This window comes from Diadema setosum, chromosome 9, assembly GCF_964275005.1.
Source record: "Diadema setosum chromosome 9, eeDiaSeto1, whole genome shotgun sequence".
Taxonomy (NCBI): Eukaryota; Metazoa; Echinodermata; class Echinoidea; order Diadematoida; family Diadematidae; genus Diadema; species Diadema setosum.
Genome location: NC_092693.1, coordinates 10,821,875 through 10,840,388, shown reverse-complemented (window position 1 = coordinate 10,840,388; position 18,514 = coordinate 10,821,875). Strand labels below are relative to the sequence as shown.

Here is an 18,514-nt window from a genome sequence, read left to right as displayed (position 1 = left end):
CTTTGTGTGTCCAAGTACATTTCATCAACAATCAGTATAAGATATAAAAATTTCGTCCAAAATTGACCTAGTTAGAAAGCCAACTCAGGTGTGGTAATGTGACCCTGTCCAACACTACAGAATGGCCATCGTGACATACAATAGGGATTATGGTGACGTGGTAATCTTTGGTTCCTGACAATCAGTTTTCTGACATTGGTTGCAATCCTCAAAGAAAGCACTCCAGTGTATGTGTGACAAGAGACTAAGCACAGAGGGGTTAAAGACAAGGCAACAGAATAGGCAAATTAACCTGAGGATAACATAATATTCATTGGGGCATCGTTTCGGGTTTTTATGTGATCTTTCTCAAGCAGAGTTTTTGTTATCAGAATAATTCAAATCCTCACATTGACAAAACAAAATGAGCTAGAATTTGCAAAGTAACATGGTCTGTTTTCAAGTGACGAAAGTGTTGTTGCTGTTTATAGATCGAGAGAGAACTGGTTGAGTTGTATTGTCGTCGGGTTTACCGATTTGCTGTCGCCTCGACCCAATTTGGCGTTAAAAGTCATTCGAGTCCCCGCATTCGAGTACTCGGCAAAGTGAAGTGTGCGTGTTTTTGTAAAACTACCGCCCTTACCATTGATTTTTGAAGCACATGGGGCCGGTATATCTCTTGACCGGGGTCCATTTTGACATGTGTTCGGAATGAGAAAGTGTTTATTACAGGACCCATTAGTCCATCAGATGCTGTGTTTGTCAATTCGAAGTGATAGCTGTATTAGAGTCGGTATTAAAGGATACATTAGTCCGGCACCTTATTGTGTGTCTGATTTGGGAGGGTAATTTGCAGAATGGATTACACCGCTGGAAGCGCGCCAACGACCTTGTTGGGACGGTGACATCCAGCACTAATATTCTCTCTCTCTCTATCACGTGGTGTGCCTCTCTCTGACTGACATTAGAGAGTGTCATTAAATCCTCATTCAAACGATCTCTATGCCTTCGATATTTTGGGAGACCAACTAAAGACATCCATGGCTTTTGTCCTGTACTACCCACGGACAGCTGACCGAAGTGCCATATATTCTGCAGGATGGAATAAAAAGTAAAAATGAAACCACCTTTTCATTCTAATCCATGACTGATGACCCACCATTAGTGATTTACTCCCACACGCAAAAGGCTCCTCGGGTAAGTTTGAGAGTGAAGAGTGAATGGGATGATAGGTGATGAGACAGAGTTGCAAAATTAATGAAGTCAACATAGATTATCACTTTAATGAAAGAAATGCCCACAGTGAACTGCGACACAATGTTTAGGATCCTTTACATTTTCTTGCTTTACCTGAAGCCCTTCACAACCCTAAAAGAGGAATGAACAGCACACTTTCTTCATACTGTGAACCTGCCTGAGATAACTATGTTATCACGCTACAGTGTTATAGCAAAAACGCTACCCTGGTTTTGTGTTGCTTTTTTGTATTTTTGTTTTTCTAGATTCACATTTGTAAATTGTTCATAGTATGCACGCATGCATAGATTTTCGAGTTACACGCTTGAAATCATGAGGAAAACCGATGCGTCACACTTACTTGACAGACGCTGCCATTTGTTACGAGCAGGTGGGTAAACTCGTGGGCATTTTACTCTCGCGTGTGGATGCACATGCAGCGTTGTCTTGAATCTCCCCAGTCTGTGACTAAATTTGGAGTGTCTCGCTATGTGCAGACTGAAAAGCGCAACCCTAGCTCTTGAGGTGAATGTGAAAACATTCACTTTAGAAGTAAACGCGGGGATGTCCTACACTTTAGGTAATTCCTGTGTTTGAACTATAGTAAACTTTCTCGCGGTTAAGATTTCTATCATGCATGAATGATTGAATAACGCATGATTGTCACACACTGGCATAGAATAGAAATTTAAGTTAAGAGATCATAATTTATGATGAAGGATGATAAAACACATCATAGTCGCCATCATTTGATTTTCAGTGTTGCATCATTAATTTTGTAGCATTTTCTTTCGTCCAGATAAATTAATCCTAGCCTGGATGGCGCCTGAACGGAGCCTGCAGAACAGGACCAATAATGTACACTTAATAGAAAATTTACTATTCACAAGTACAAGTATAGGATCTCACAGAAATTGGTCAGTTGAAATGACATAGTTGTATACGTACATTGGTTGTTTTTTTAATGGTGTCCACAGTAAATGAGATATGATTGATGGCGTATGAAAACATCTAGGATTAGTTATGCGTCCTGAACAAGGTAATACGTATTTCTACAGCCGATATGTTTGATGACCTAAGAGATTGCATCCTTGTGAGAGCAAAGACAGCGAGAGAATGAAAGAGAGAGACAGAGAGGGGGGGGGGGAGAGAAAGACAAATCAACAACTAAGTGACATTTAGTTGACTACCCCCATGAGACTGGTATCTGATGGCTGCACTTAAGTCACTTCCTTTGGGGGCACTTTTCTCTTGCTGCTTTTTACTTTTTTTTTTCCTCTTGTGGTTCCTTCGTTGGAGAACAGCATTTCATGACAGACGATGCCTCTTCTTTCATGCTTTTTTTTTCCTTGAATGACTTCTAAGAGAAAATGTCACGAAGTCCTTGTGGTTGAAATGAAGGCCTTCTGTCTATGTAGTGTGCTGTATATCTTTCTGTGCCTGCACACATGACAGCTCATTGTCAATTCTGCCAATGACCTTTCCTCCCCCCCTCCCCCACCCTTTACCACTACTATTCCAATCTCTATATATCCAGCTCAAGAGTCAGGTACAATGTATTTCTTTTTTATCTTTATGATCTTCTACCCCATCTCTCTCTCTATCCAAGGGTTTCATTAAAGTCAGGCATTTACTCCAATTTTCATTCTTTTGGTGCCCCTTGATTCTGAGATACCATCCCCACCCCAATCGCTATCGAAAAAACTCAAAACTGATGAATATTTTCCCCGATTTTTTACCCATGCTGTTCTTCCTGTCTCTCTGTTTATGGAGCCCATGGTAGCTTCATATCACTTATGTTCTATTCCCTGCTCCCACCCCCACAACTACTCTCATCACTTCTTACTTATCTCTAAATTTACATTTTGTTTTCAACGATAGCAGGCAGACGGCACTCACAATTCTTCTGGTTCCTCCTTCCCCTCCCCCCCCCCCCACCCACCACCATCACCTCCGAACCACTTAACCTACACCCAAGCTTTATCTATCCATCTCTAGACACACTAATTCTATACCTCTTCAGTGTTCTGCTCACCTTTCTGTTTCTTTCAAGAGTCATTTGATAGCTCTATACCGTACCTCCCGCCCAATGAATTCATCTCCATGTATAATCTCTATATTCCGTTTTGTGTCCTTCTCTACCTTCTATTTTCATTTAAGTTCAAAGTTTCACTTTTTATAATCTGCCATTCATAGTGAAACATTCGCTGTTCAATTCATCTCTGTTTGAAACCTTGTCCTTTTTCCTTCACGCTCAAAACTTCTGTTTCTGTCTATGAGCATCTGTCTTTCTTTCTTTTTCCTTTTTTTTTTATTCCAATAAATTGTATTTCTCCATTTTTCTCTCATGTCCCTTGCTCAAAACAAGTTAAATGAGTTCTAGTGATTCTCGGGTCAATAACATTGTTTTTGTTATTTTTATAATTATAATGTTTCTGATAGTGTCATCGTTGTCATTAACAGTGCTATAATCATCATAGTTTTCATCATAGTTGCTATCATGACCACTGTTTTGTCTGCGAATAGTATTATTACCATGATTATTTGGTATAATGTTGTCATTACGACCATTCTGTACATGAACAGAATTGTCATCAGTATTACTGTAATCGTTATCACTGTGATATATGAGCAATCATGATACAGTCAAATACACTCCATAAGATAGCTGCTTGATGAGAAATGAGAGAGAGTTCCAAGTGCAGTGTAAATTTTGAATGTACTACTGTAATAGAGCTGTCATAATGTCTGCTATATCTAGAAAGTCATGTTTGGATTCCCCCCCTCCTCCCTCCCCCCTCCTCCCCCCCCCCAAAAAAAAGAAAATTAAACCGAATACTTGCACCTGGTTTAAGTGCTAGATGTCAATCGCATCGAATTTAAGTCTACTTAATATCAATCATTGTATTAGAGTTGATTACCCCCATTGCTAGAAGCGGTACAAAGGAAGCAACTCATCGTCATATTGTGATATCTTCATTAGATGTGAAGTTTTTGCACTCTAGCGACTCTACTTCACAATCAATTCAGTGCGCTATAGAACATAGAGAGCGAGAGGGAGAAAGGGGGGGGGGAGAAAAAGAGAAATGTAAAAAAAAAAATGTTCTATATATTAGTTTGGAGCTTCCTGGAAGTTTGTGCTGAATATTGCAGGCACATGCTTCTAGCCTGGATCGTGGAATATGTTTTATGCTGCGGGCAACGAATGACACAGCGGTTTGGAGTACTGCATGTCTGAATTGGTATCAAATTTCCCTCGTTCAGTTTGAGACAGGGAAATTTCAGAGCAGTGACAGAATTTCCCCCCATCAATCACTGACTCTGCAGCGATAATCAAATTATCACATTATTTGATTAGTAGGTGCTGGCGTTGACATATCTTTAGGCATGGCAGTGCTTGAATCAACACGTTGGCAATGCCAGTTTAAGTCATTGTCAGTGAATAGAATATGCCGCATAAAGCTTTGAAGAAATGTGCATACAATGTATTCACACACAAATGTATATATTTCATCTCTCTCTCTCTCTCTCTCTCTCTCTCTCTCTTTGTCTCTCTCTCTATCGGCCTATAATAAATGATATAAATAATAATAATAATAATAATAATAATAATAATAATAATAACAATTATTATTATTTTCTTATTATTACTATTACTATTATCATCATCATCATTATCATCATCATTAGTTTGGGCCAATAGAATCGTTTAATTTGACATTTTGGAGATCCAAAACAGAAATGTGTTGGCCCGAAATGTACGGAAAGCAGAAGTTCATTTTGAATTTTAACTACCAGGCCACCGCTAATATCGAGCTCCATATATATGTATATATATATATATATATATATATATATATATATATATATATATGTTCATGAAGTCATTTGCCTAGTCGTTTGCTCGATACAGAATAGATGTTTATAAGAAAAAGAAAGCTATACATTTTGTATGCAGAGAGGAAGGGATGAACCTATTTTGGACAATACATTGTCTACATGTATTTATCAAACTTTATCTGTTTACCCAATATACGTAGAAACATAATATTTGCATGCACATAACAAATACATCAAAGGGGAATACTTCCAGATGAAAGGAGACACTGCAATGTTTATTGATGTGAACTGTTCTGACTAGTAGAAAGATGGATTTGTCGAATTGGGATGTTTACGTATCTGCAGTTGCTAGTAGTCTCGTAGGGAACATGTTGAACAACTAGATGAGAAACTATCAAGTGTGAGAATTGTTGTACCACTCTTTTAATCCTTAAAATGCTAGTGTTTCTTGAAGGACGTGCCTGAAACTTTTCCAAATCCGGGAAAGACTGTATTTTGTTTGACTAAACATTTCAAGTCAGACTGAGATTGTTATGTCATGGATGTTCCCACATGATGCAAGTGATGAAGGAATGACGCAAACGCAAACTTAGCCATTATCTAACTGATCTATTTGTGTAATAGATCTACTGATCTACTAGTATTTGTGTAATAGACATACTTTTGGGGACTGTTACCATAAATATGTTTTTTTTTATGGATATTGGCAGAACTACCTTGAATTACCTCATTTTGAAAATCTTCAAAAATCATGGCTATTATGTGAGCTCTCCGAGTTAGCTCTATGTCACCTGTGCTTCATCCATTCAAGCTCTTGCCTCGCGGCACCCTTTAACGTATTTATTGAGTGGGTTGCATGCATGAGGGTGGGGGAGGGGGGGCAAATGCATTGTGCAGTCAGTGCAAAGGAATAGGATAAAATGCCATTAAGGGTGTATGTTGACTTCTTATATTGCCCTGTTCTCCTGTGAATCAGAGGGGTAAGACACAGAGCAGCTCATGTGCCGCAGGACCCGCGCAAGGCCATATGTTTGCGCCGTCTCATTAGGGCAGTGATTACATTCGGGAAAGGAGTCCCGTATTAGAATCCCTTTCTTGGCACACCCTTCTGCACTCCGTCAGAGACTCCAACTCCCCCATTTTAGGCGGGAGATCTCTCGCTTTAATGACATTTTCTCAAAATCTCCCACAACTCCTGTTAGAGTTGGAAATATTCCCGCTCTAGCCATGTGTCTTCAGCTTATTATGTACATTTATTTTCTCGAGTGAAAATGTAGCTTTCTCCCGCCCAACTGTAGTTCTGGCATAGTCTTCAACAATAAGGCTAAGACAGGGGCAGATCTAGCTTTTTACGAAGAGGGGGGGGGGAGGGGTGGGGTTCAGTTTGAGCAATGGCAAGCAAAAAAAAAAAATCATTAAAAAAGTTTTCACACTTTGTGCTACCATTTCTTTACCAACATCTGCTGACAAGCAAAAAAAAAAAAGTCTTCACATTTTTTTTGCTACCACTTTTCTGCTGTACTAACAAGCAAAAAAAAAAAGGAAAAAAAAAGGATGAAAAGCTGGGGGGGGGGGGGGGAGTGGGTTACCCCCTAACACCCTCCGTAGATCCTCCACTGTAAGAAAGCACGAGAGAACATTTTTCTATCCGTAGAACTTCTAGGCCAGGGCAAAAGGAACGTGTACACATTAATATTGTGTGCATGTTCATGAGATCAGAGTCTCCAGTTTGTTAGAGCGTCTATAGGCGGGAGAATCCCCCGTTTAAGAGATGTTTATGGTTGCAGTCTCTGTTCTAGAAATACATCTCCCCTTTGGTTATTTCAGTACATTATAGTCTTATTCTTTTTATTTATCTTCACTGTAATTCACATCTTTTTTTTTTAGTGTGTGTGGGGGGGGGGTGGGGGACTTTGTGCGTTTTTATAGTTTTATACTTTTTTAAGTTTACTGCCTAGCATGTGCAGTCTCTCACTTTATACCCCATAGGTCACTCTACATGACTTTAGTCTTTCTTTTGTGGTCCATCATGTAACTATATTTCTTTTACTGTTTAGTCTCCACTTTTGTTCATACCTTTATCTGTCTATTTCTGTCCCTTGCTTTTTTTCTCACTCCCTAATCCTCCCTCTTTATACACCTCACATTTCCCTTCTATTATAGCGTCGATGTATACAGACTTGTGGTAATGAGTGTGGGATTTGTACTCGGCAACCACACCCAGACCTAGGGAGAATCACTGCTAGCAAGTTTTGTGGAACGGAATGACTTAGAATGGCATTTCCATGCTCGTAGAATCCTATTCATCTTTTTGTTTTGCTTTGCAGATATATTCTTAATCAAGCTTTGTCACGATCAGGGCTGGATGTGTCACACTGGAAGCACCAAATGTAGAAAAGTGGAAGTCTCTTTGGCTGTTTGATGTACCCCCTGACCTTTGATATGATACGTGTATCTAGATAAATAATCTTCGAGAAAAGCTGCCGGAGGGACTCTAGTTTATCTCGCTGAAAGGAAGACGGGGCAGAATGCCTACTATTGGTATGCCAGTTAATTCCTTATGATTAGAAGTAGATGTAATTCTACTTTCAATTTTGAACAGTAGAGAATGCAGCATGTTTCCCTACATGCATCTGACACAATCAGGCATAATGATCAGGAAAAATATTGTTATAATTAGAAATTGATGTTATTCTACTTTCAATTTTCTACAGTACAGAACGCAGCACGTTTTCTAATGTGTTAAGAGAGTGAAGAATATGTGTACCTATATGTGCTTGTTGTTTATTGTCTGTATTTATCATCACTCAGACATATTTGAAAAAAAAATGCCTTTTAGGGTGTCTATGAAATAAGAAAATATTTCTAGTTGTCACATTGGATTTTGACAATAATACATTCATTTTTCTTCCAGTGTCACTGTTGTGTATAATCGAATTTGTTTAGTGATGGTTTGTTTTGTTTGATACAGTATACAAGGAGTTTGTTTGTTTTTGTTTTTGTTTTTTCTGTTGAGAACTTGACTCTGCAGGTAGTTCATTGCTCCTTTTGCTATGATGACATTTTGAGAGGACGGCGCAATTTCCCCCGCTCCTGACTGTCAGCTGAAGGATGTAAAATCCCCTCCCAAGCTTAAATGTAGCATGAAACTGCTGAAAGTGATTGAAATGTGCCCACACCATTCACTCCAGGGCCCTGCGGCATCCAAACTGCCGTCCGCCCCCGCAAAATAGCTGACACAACTGCCTGATTGGAGAGCGTTTGGTTCAGTGCGCCCCGAAAGTTAGCTATATCCATTTCTCCCATCAGTGCCCGGAAATGAATGACAATTTATGGATAGCTTTTCAGCTTGAATCAAACTAGCGGTTCCCACCGATTCGCATTGATTTTTTGCCCGCCTGGATTGCAACGGCGTGGACTGTCGGACGATCTGCTGTCACGCAGAAAATTAGAACAGAACTGATATGCAATTCTAGAGTGTCCCTTCTTTTCACTCCTGTTTCCCTGCAGCAGTTCTTCCTGTCTGTCTGTCTCTCTACTTTCTATCTATCTATCTATCTATCTATCTATATATCTATCTATCTATCTATCTATCTATCCATTTATCTATACATCTATCTATCTACAAATTGTTTTATACGGATATCACTTTTCTTTTCCCTGGCATTTCCTTTCAACCGCACGTTCACTTTGCTCAGCAGGCTTCATTTCCTCACAAGATAAAAGCGTGTTTTCCGCCTCTGTTCCTTCTCCCAAATCTCCTGATTGTGTCCAAGTTCTCCTTCCTCTAGCCTGGTTTATCTTTGCCTTCGAGAGTTTGGGAAAAACAATTTCGTATTATTTGTTTCAACTTTCCCTTTGCTCTCCGATACCCCGTATATCATTTTCTTCCTGTTTTCTTGTTTAATCCGAATCCTTTTCTTCTTTCCAACGTAGCAAATATTGTTTCAACTGTGTAAGTGGTGGCCGAGTTCAGTTGCTATGGGTAACTGTAGGTTTCATAGCTCTCTCAGCAAGAGCTTACTTGAGCCATTGCAATCAGGTTTTGCATCTGTCATGTATCATCCATCACGTGTCATCTCTTACATGTATCTTTCTAACATTTTCCTCTTCTTGTTTTTAAAACCCTTGTCAGAGTTTGGCCATGTTTTTTGAAGAAATCGTTTCTTTGGGTCAGCTTATATTATAAAGCTATTACTCAAATGATTTTTCTCCATTTTGTTGTTTTTGTTTTCTTTGGGGGGGGGGGGAGGGCGGGGGGGGGGGGGAGGAGACAGTACCCCAGAGAGCGAAAGCTGTGTAGCTCGCAATATTGTCCAGATGAACCAAAAAACAACCAAGCAATTCTTTTTTCAAATATTTTCGAACGTAACAACTACCTTTCCACCCATTAAGTGTGATTGTGCTCGGCCAATGGATTCCCTTGCATCAGTTAAACAAGAGTTCAAAAACATATATTTTTGTTTTAATTCAAACATTTAAAAAAATAAAAAGTTAAGGGGGATCCTTTTTGAATACTTAAAAAACTTCATATTTTACTATTATGTGCATGTTCAAAATTTACTTGCCATTTTCAGGATTCTTTTATGTCATTCAAGGCATTAAAAGGTATTCATGCCAATTATGTGACACATATGTTAGCCAAAGAATGGAGATCTCAAAACAGGGTCCTCGAGTATCCAAGCATTCGTAATTACAACATCTTCTCTAGATGAAAAAAAAAGTAGTACATGGCTTCTTTTTCATATTTTTTTTTTGTGTAAGTGTACATGAAAGATGTTCATGGTAATTCGAGGGATGCCCAGAGGAAGCTAGCAAAGGTAACCAAGGGAATACGAACTCAATCACTATCTCTTGAATTTGATAAGCATGTTTTGCAGCAATCATCCATTGGAAATGCAAAATTGCAGTGAATAAAATATGATAAAATATATATGTTCATCAAAGTGGTGCCTCGGGGAATTTCTCTACAGATCCAAACCCTAGATTGCAAGCGTTATTATATTCCTCTATATTGAAGTAATATGAATATGTTGTACACTGTAAAGACATTATTATAAGTATGTTACACTTTTTATTGTTGTTGACAGTTGGTCCCTTAGGAGAATACAATTGAGAAATTGGGTAGGGGGATTGGGAATGCCTCAAACTGCTCTTGAAGTACCCAACCCCCCAGTTTGTGTAGCAGAGTGTCAGTGAACAGTTTCTTCACTCTGTTTGTCTTGTTTCTCTCTCTACAGATGAATGGACCCGGCAGGGCATGATGTGTCATAACAGATGGCAAGAAGTTCGCCTTCCCATCATTCCATTCTTTTGTCACTCCAACTGACTTCCCGCTGCCCAGGACTTCCCATTGGTCAACCCCTTGCGGCTGCACAGCAAGATGGCTGTCACCTGGCAGGACTTTACGGTCTTTGGGTCTTTCATGTTCTTTATCGCCATCGGCTGGACGTTCAAGGAGAGCTACGTCAAGTTCACGCGCTACCGCACGGACAAGTCGGAAGTTGAGGAGGAGATGGAGGGTGTGATGATTGAGCAGTGCTTCAAGAGATCCTGGATTGAGGGGGTCATGGTTGCCACCAGTGTTACCGTCATCCTCCTTATCGAGATGTTGCCACACATTGAGAAAGGTAACACCAAGATGGATGAAGAAGCACGCTGGTTTGTCTACGTGGTGTGGCTGCCTTACGCGCTGTACAGCGTGGTTCTTCTCTCCTGCGACTTCTACAAGACGTGGATGCGGATATGGATCAAACCATGCATTCTCCTTGCCTTGCTGTGTGAGTACGCCCTGATGGCAGCCCACCTCGGGGGCCTACCGGCGAGTGTGGACAAGTGCATGTACACGCCCGTGTGCACCATGATCTACTTCTCCGCCATGGTGGTGGTAGGAGAACTGCTGGTACCGGAACTCGACCAGCTGGCGTGGCTGCGGTGCGGCTGCTCGCTGGTGCAGGGCACGTGGCTGGTGCAGATCGGTTGCACCCTCAGCATGACGGGGCGCGAGTGGCGCCGAGAGGAGGGCATTGGCCTCACCATCTTTGTGCTCTTTCTCTGGCACTGCATCCTGGCGTGGATCGTCATCCGAGTCCTGAGGAGGACCGTTAAGGTAGTGACCACATCCAGGCCAAACATGGACAATGCCTGGGAGTACTTTGACCTCTATAGCGACGATGAGGATGACTTCTACTACACCACAAAGGCGACAAAGCAGCACATGGGATGGATGCAAGAGGGAGGCATCCAGCTGACTCACGAACAAGTACTCGCCCTAGGATGGAGAGCAGACTTTGCTTCACTCTCGTGACGAAAGCCCCGTATGCCCTGCAAAAATCCCCAGTATCTTTCACTTTATATTTTCTACCATATGTACCAAAAGAAGATTCAAAAGTGTGAGTGAACGGGTGTAGTGTGTGCGTGTGTGTGTGTGTGTGTGTGTGTGTGTGTGTTTGTAACTTTGCTTACACCTGTCATTACTTTGTCTGCAGTATGTTGTTGTAATCACTGTTCTCAAGAAATTAAGCCTTCAAATTCATGAAATTTACGTCGATGTAGGTTAGGGCAGTTTGTCAATCAGTTGGGTTAGGGTTAGTGGCCACGTCATCATCAATTTTGTCCGCGTCATCATCATGTTTTGTTTTTATCTTGTTTGATTTGGTTTTCTGCCCCCCCCCCCCACCATCTGCTCGTACTTTATGACAATAGCTTTCCAGCAGCATTCTTCTATATCGCTCCATCTGAAATGGTTGTCTTTCTCACCTTATTGTCAAGATTACTGGATGAAATAGTGTGGCAGCATACGCGGCTGTGTGTAAAGGGCAAATGGTCAAGAAACGCACCTAAACTGTGTGTCCCCAATCTCCCCTCCTAGAAGAATGCGACTTTAAGATGTAATCGAAATCTGAGCCTGTTCAATTGTGAATATTTCAGGGGGTAAATTTTCTGTTACACTCGAAAATTGCGGTGCCACGGTGTGTTCATGGTATTGTTTCCCGATAAGAGACAGCTGCGCATCCCACGCGACAAGATGGTGCATTTCAAACACGGCATACCCCCTTCTCTCTTGAACTCGGCAGCTGCCATATTACAGACACGCAGCCAAACTGGAACACAATACCAAGCGGAATAAATTTCCCTTAGTGGAATCAGGCGCAAGAGGGGCCCCCTGAAATCTATTCCAGAGTCAATGCATGCGGGTCATTCTCCCGTGACAAGATTCTGGCGTACGTTCTTCCATCTATCAATTTAAGGGCAATTCGGTGAGGGATTTGGGAGCAACAATGGCATATTTTCCTCCCATATATATCCACTAGAACATGATACCTATCCAGCATGATAAGGATAAACAAAGACTGACATCCAGTACTAGGAGCAGTGATCATGTGACTGATATTTTTAGTCATGACACCTGTTTTGACGCCGTGTATTTTTTTTAAAACTCTCACTAAGCATGGATTTACTGATGTACTTCTTTTAAAGTCTATTAACAAGTCTTGACCAATCATGAAAGGCGAAAACCCCCAACAACCACATCAGGAGCACTCTATTGCGACGCATATGTGACATCATAGAAGCAACAAGAAGCTGTTCGAGTTCGTGTCAGATCTTGCAATGATTAATAACATGATGATTTGATGCTCTAAACAGAGAAAAATAAATCAAAATGAATGATGGAAAATGTAACAAGTAGGAATGCTTCTTTTATAGGGAATTAGAGCTTTGAAAGCTCAGAGCCTATTCAGCCAGTGGATCACTCTGTCTAGATGGTGGAATGAAGAGGGGATTTAAATCTCCATGGCAACCTTTCTAAAGGGATTATTAGATTAGAGTCATTATCTATCATTTGCACGTGAAACAAAAACCCAGCTTTAGTGCTTCAAAATAGTTCTGAAATGTGAGTTAGGGATAGAAACAACCAATGTAAAAAATCTAATCAGTATAATCAATGTTAAGTATTGTTAAATATACAACATTTAACAATAGTTATAATACGTAAGATTGTTTCTGGACTAAAACGTCTACAGTTATGGTTTAGTGGGGAAATAGTTATATCTCCGTATATTTTAGGCTTTATTACAAATTTTTATATGGTAGGCTGTTTGGTGATACAACTGACCTACATGTATGCATCAATTTATGCTAACTCGAACATTTTTAAAATCACTGCTCCCAAAGGTAAACTACCTTTAACCTAAAACACGAACATCATTTTATCCATGATTATGTCAAAGTATCAAAGCTATAGTGCTCACTGTTTGAAATGTACATTTTCATATACTTCGTAGGCGGAACATGAAAATAACAATGAGACAGAAAACGTGAACAAAAAAGTCCCACTGCGTTTAACTGATCTTATATACATACAACGTGAATTCATTCTTTTTTTAAAGCATACTACATTAATCTTGTGGGCACCATGGATATTTCATAATGATTTAGACAATAGGTTATGCCTGCATTTTCTTTTTTTTTATAAATGCTAGATTAATGCTTGAAAAGTGACAATGAATCATATTTTCCTCTCATAATAGATTAATAGCTACCAAAAGATATAGATTCAGTGGAACGACAATATGTTGAGGACATGATGATATTTACAAAGTAATTATGATATTAAGACATTTAGAATACAAGAAACATTACTCTCCATACTTAAATACAAATTATAATCACCAGGCGTTTTCATAGGGTGTAAGAATATTTACATTGTCAGCTGTAATTGACTATTCATGCTTTTTGAACTTATTCATAGCACTGTCGATTAAGGCAAGCATTGGTGTATTAAGTCCTAAGTCAAATATAACTGCAATGCTATTGATGTGCTATATCTATCACTTAAAGGTGGGTGTGAGTCAGGAACTGATTCAATAGGATTTGTATGTTTGGGAGTGTGTGTGTGTGTGTGTGTGTGTACGAATGTGTGTCATTTGTCACAGTTAGATGCATTTTGAATCGAAATCAGACTAAATGCAAACCTTCTTCTCTTTATATTTTCAGCACAGTCCACGAACCATTTTCATTTCTGTCTTCGACCATTTTAAAGGGGAATTCCAAAGGATTTTCATGATTTAACATCATAGTACATAAATCAATAGTGTCATGCATGGATTTGTGGAATTTATTGTGGTCCTTGAGATAATAAACCAATATCCTGAAAAACCCCAAACAAATTACACTGAACGAGGATGATGTGGGAGGCTCTTATACTCCAGTAATGTACAGCGATGTAATTCCATTACCATACCACTTGCTTAACAACTTCACCTGTGTAGAATTTATTCATGCTTTCATCTTTTGTTCTGTTTCCTTGAGCCCCAACTCATGCATTCTTATATGAAGCTGCTTTGTCATCATGAAGCTGCTTTGTCATCATCCTCATTTATTGTGATCTTTCTTTTATACATTTTGAAAACATTCTCATTTCTTACCGCAATCATTGTAAATTTTGAAGCTTATATACCCAGTATATGCAAGGAGGTTTAAGAGATGGAGTTCCAACTGGCTCTAATTATTCGGTTGTCAGTTTTCTATTACTGTACAAAAGAATTCCACGGCCGCATTTGTGCCTTTGATGATCGGGGTTCGATGCCGCCGTCCTGCTGCGAAATCCGATGATTTATTGTGAACGTTAATATAATGTTATCCATATTTTGCTTGTTTATTTATAGAATGAAATGGGATCTCACTTATCTTATCGATAAGCATATAAAATTAAAATCAATCCCATCTAGAAATATGTGCAAAAGTGCAAATCAGAGTTGAATCATGTGAAAGCGTTTAAAACTGTACCCTCCGGAAAGCCGGTTTCATCAGTTTTCCACTTAATTCCGACTAATAAAACTGATATGGAATAATCTTCTCGTATAATTTCCTTTTGATAGATATATCAGATTAGTACCCGGGCATGCTTAGTCGAGTAATTTTCATTTTTATTTCATCATTTTTTTTTTTCAATTTCTATTCGCGCATCCCCATCACGAAAACATATCTTCCTTAGAAATTTTCTGGTGATATATGCAATGAGACACAAGTCATTTGCCTTCCTATCTGGGCGGCAGGTCCAGTTTGGCACATTTTATCATTTGCGGGTGGCGGCATCAAAAAGATGGGTTCAAAGGAAACAAGACAGTTGTGACTCCATGCTCTTGAACCCCCTTGGTGTAACCAATTTGTGTATGTTTAAATGCTAAAGTCTGAAGATTATCAAGAAGTCTCCTCTAAGTCTAACATTAAAATCACTTGTAACCCATGAGTTTCATCGTGCAGAAACCGTGTGCATGTTTCACATGCTGCAATAAGATAGGTCTGATCAGTGCTCAAGACTTTGATATATAATTGCCATTATTTTGCTTGTTGATGTTTTTTATTCATCATAAACTGTTTGCCAGGATTTTTCTTCAGTTTGATCTGGAAACCAATCCTCACGAAGAATAAAATAATTAAACCATAAGAAAATGAAACCATTCCAATCAAAAAGAATGAAACAAATGAATGCCGTAGTGATTTTCTTTTTAATCAAAGAAATGTGCATGTGATTCATTCAATAGTCAGAAAAAAAAATAAAGCACGTGTCATAATCATAAATTTCTGAAGTTTTTGCAGATACTTGTGATGGTAAGATTTTCCATGTGAATGTTTGAAAGCTGGGGTGGGGGGATCAAGGGCAAATGATAGCCCCCCCCCCCCCCTTCTCAGACCCTGGATAGACAGACATTTATTTTCCTTAAACAACAGGGAGCAAAGAGGATCAGGCAGGAGATATCTTTCATCATGTGGGATGGATGAATCTTTGAAAATGGCCTCAGGTTGACACGTGAGATAATTAACTGTCATTCAAACGGTCACATCTTTTCATTATTCGTTCAATTTTTGCTCAGTTTTCAGTTACCTGCTTCTTTAACACATCGAGCTTCATAACTTTCTTCTGGTCTGTTTCCCATCAAGTCATGAATAAATCAGCTATCAAATCCTTCTGAGCTTTTACTCGAGCAATAAATTGTTATATTCATTTGCATTGAATATAAAACTGTACTCTGTTGAACATTTTTCTTCTCATGTGCCTGCATTTTGTATTTCCTTGGTTTTGTTATGGCATATTTGGATTAACAGGACTGTTCTGTGATTGACATCGATATGTATAGTTTCTGTACTAAAACAATTTATGATAAAATACAGTATGACACATTACTAAAACAATAGAAGAGAAGAATTTAAAGATTCCTACTTCTTTATGTAATGTGTGTTTTGCTCTAGTAGTCATCTGGCTACCTTAATCGCTGTTTTTATCTTAAACGTGTTGAATGTTCGCCACAGTTTAGTATCATAGTGATTGCAACTTGTGGTTTCTTTGTTTGAAATATGTTCTATATAATTTCTCTACATTTGTATTTTCTATGGTGTAAGATTTATGTTCGTCAGCAAATGTGATTTTTAAGGTTATATTAGTATTGTGCAAGTGTTTTATTTTCCCTGATATTTTAACTTGACATTACATAATTCGTTTCATTCGTACTGTCATCATTTAAAGATTCTGACTGCACCTCACTGTACTTTTTTTTTTTTCAAATCCATTCAGGGGTAAGTAAAAGAAGAAAATATAATTTCATGGTGAAATATATTTCATAGTGAAACATTTCATCATGCGGACACACGTGATGTAAACTGTACTGCATTACTGTCATTGCTATTGCCAAATCTAGTGTAATTTGAGAAAAAAAAATCAGCTAAGATATTGTCAAGTACATTGACCTGTTGATTGCTGCATTCAAATTACATGTATAATTACAGCCTTCCCAACAATGGATTGTCCTGGCATGTCAACAAATGTTATGTCAAAAGTGGACTACAAGTCTTAGAATGTATTCAATATTAACAAATCGACTGGATGATCTGATAATACCCTTTAAGGTCCTCAGGAGAAAACACTACACAAATGTGAATGTGTTAATTCACTCACTCTTCAAGGTCCTCCTGTTCAGCATTTTCTTTTTTAATAGAAAAGATGACTTTTCCTGAGGATACGTGAAATCGGAGTAGTTTCTATTGGCAGACACCTGCAGATTTGTGAGATTTCTTTTTTTTTAACATTATTACAAAATAAAATGCATAACCCAACCAAGGAAGGTGTTGTTTTATTTTCCCCTTGTCTGCACCTCGCTTGCATTCATTTTTCATTGCATTGTGTACAACGATTAAACATTCTAAGTTTTGGTTATTGAAGAACAATAGAAATGAAATGAAACCAAGTATAGTGGTTTCCATGCCTTTATAGAGAAGAAATGAACTCCAAAAATTCATAAATTTCATAAAACAGATAAAAATCCCTGCAGGAGAGTCCAAAAATGATCAAAATCGGATAGGAAGTAAGGAAGTTATGGCATTCTGAAACTTCTTTTCTTTTCTTTTTTTTTTTCGGAAAGCACTTCTTTTTCGATTCTCGTTATGAAACTTTTAATTAGCAAGTTGTGATGCTCTCACAATTTCTTATTTATTTCATATACAGAAATGGCAAAAAGCTCATATTACAGCCGTATAAATCCAAAACTTGCCTTAAAACGACCGAAAATAAAAAATAAAAAATTGTTACCTCTGATATATTTTAGTATGGGAATATACGTTTACCTGTATTAAAGAACAATTTCCCCAAATTTCTTATTATAACATACGTAAAGATTGTGAGGGTAGGACATCATCAACTCGCTTAATTGCATATCCATAAGGACTGGTCAAGAAATGTTTCCCGAAAAAGAAATGTGAAATTTCAAAATGTCATATCTTCCTTGTTTCTTATCCGATTTTGGTCATTTTTGAACGTTCTGTAGAGATTTTTTTCTCTTTCTTTGGTAGCTTATCTATTTTTGGGGTGGCTTTCCTCTTTAAACTGTCAGAGCATGATGTAAGGGTATAGCTACTTTCCACTCGTGAAGCATATAAGACGCTTCAAACAAAATCACGTCTGAGGTTCAATTACGGAGGGGAGTCAGAGAGAGAGGGAGTAAAAAAAAACAGGGGCTTGGGATGATGGCGTTAGTGCCAAAGTATAGATGCATGTCATAGTAAAAGTACGTTCTCCTCCACGGGTTTTATCTGTGAAGTAGGCCAGCCTAGCCTGGCCTCTTACACGATGGAAAGGGAAATACTTGGTGCAGTGTACTTTCAACTTGCAGAGTACACTGGAGGTGACAGGCTGAGTTGTGAATGCAGTATTCCTGTTTTTATAAGTGAAATACATTTATTGAAAACTTACGATAATGATGGATGCAAAAAGTAACGAAAAACCACTCCTGCGGTGTGTGATGTAAGGCGGACTCGTTATAGTGGAATACGAGAGCTAGCGCGCCCAAATCCTTGGTTACAATCGTGAGAAATTTCATCTTCTTGACAGCGTATTCATTTGTGTAGGCTCTAACGAACTTTAGAATCTATATCCTTCTGGTGCTTGTAGAGAAGATAATCTGCA

The 18,514-nt window shown here is 38.8% G+C and overlaps 1 protein-coding gene across 1 annotated transcript; it reads left to right on the top strand.

Moving 5' to 3' along the window:
- The first annotated feature begins 10,438 nt into the window (after positions 1–10,438).
- LOC140232836 (uncharacterized) lies at positions 10,439–11,362 on the top strand. Its single transcript, XM_072312951.1, has one exon. It carries the CDS (start codon positions 10,439–10,441, stop codon positions 11,360–11,362), a length of 924 nt encoding a protein of 307 aa, XP_072169052.1.
- Positions 11,363–18,514: the final 7,152 nt, after the last annotated feature.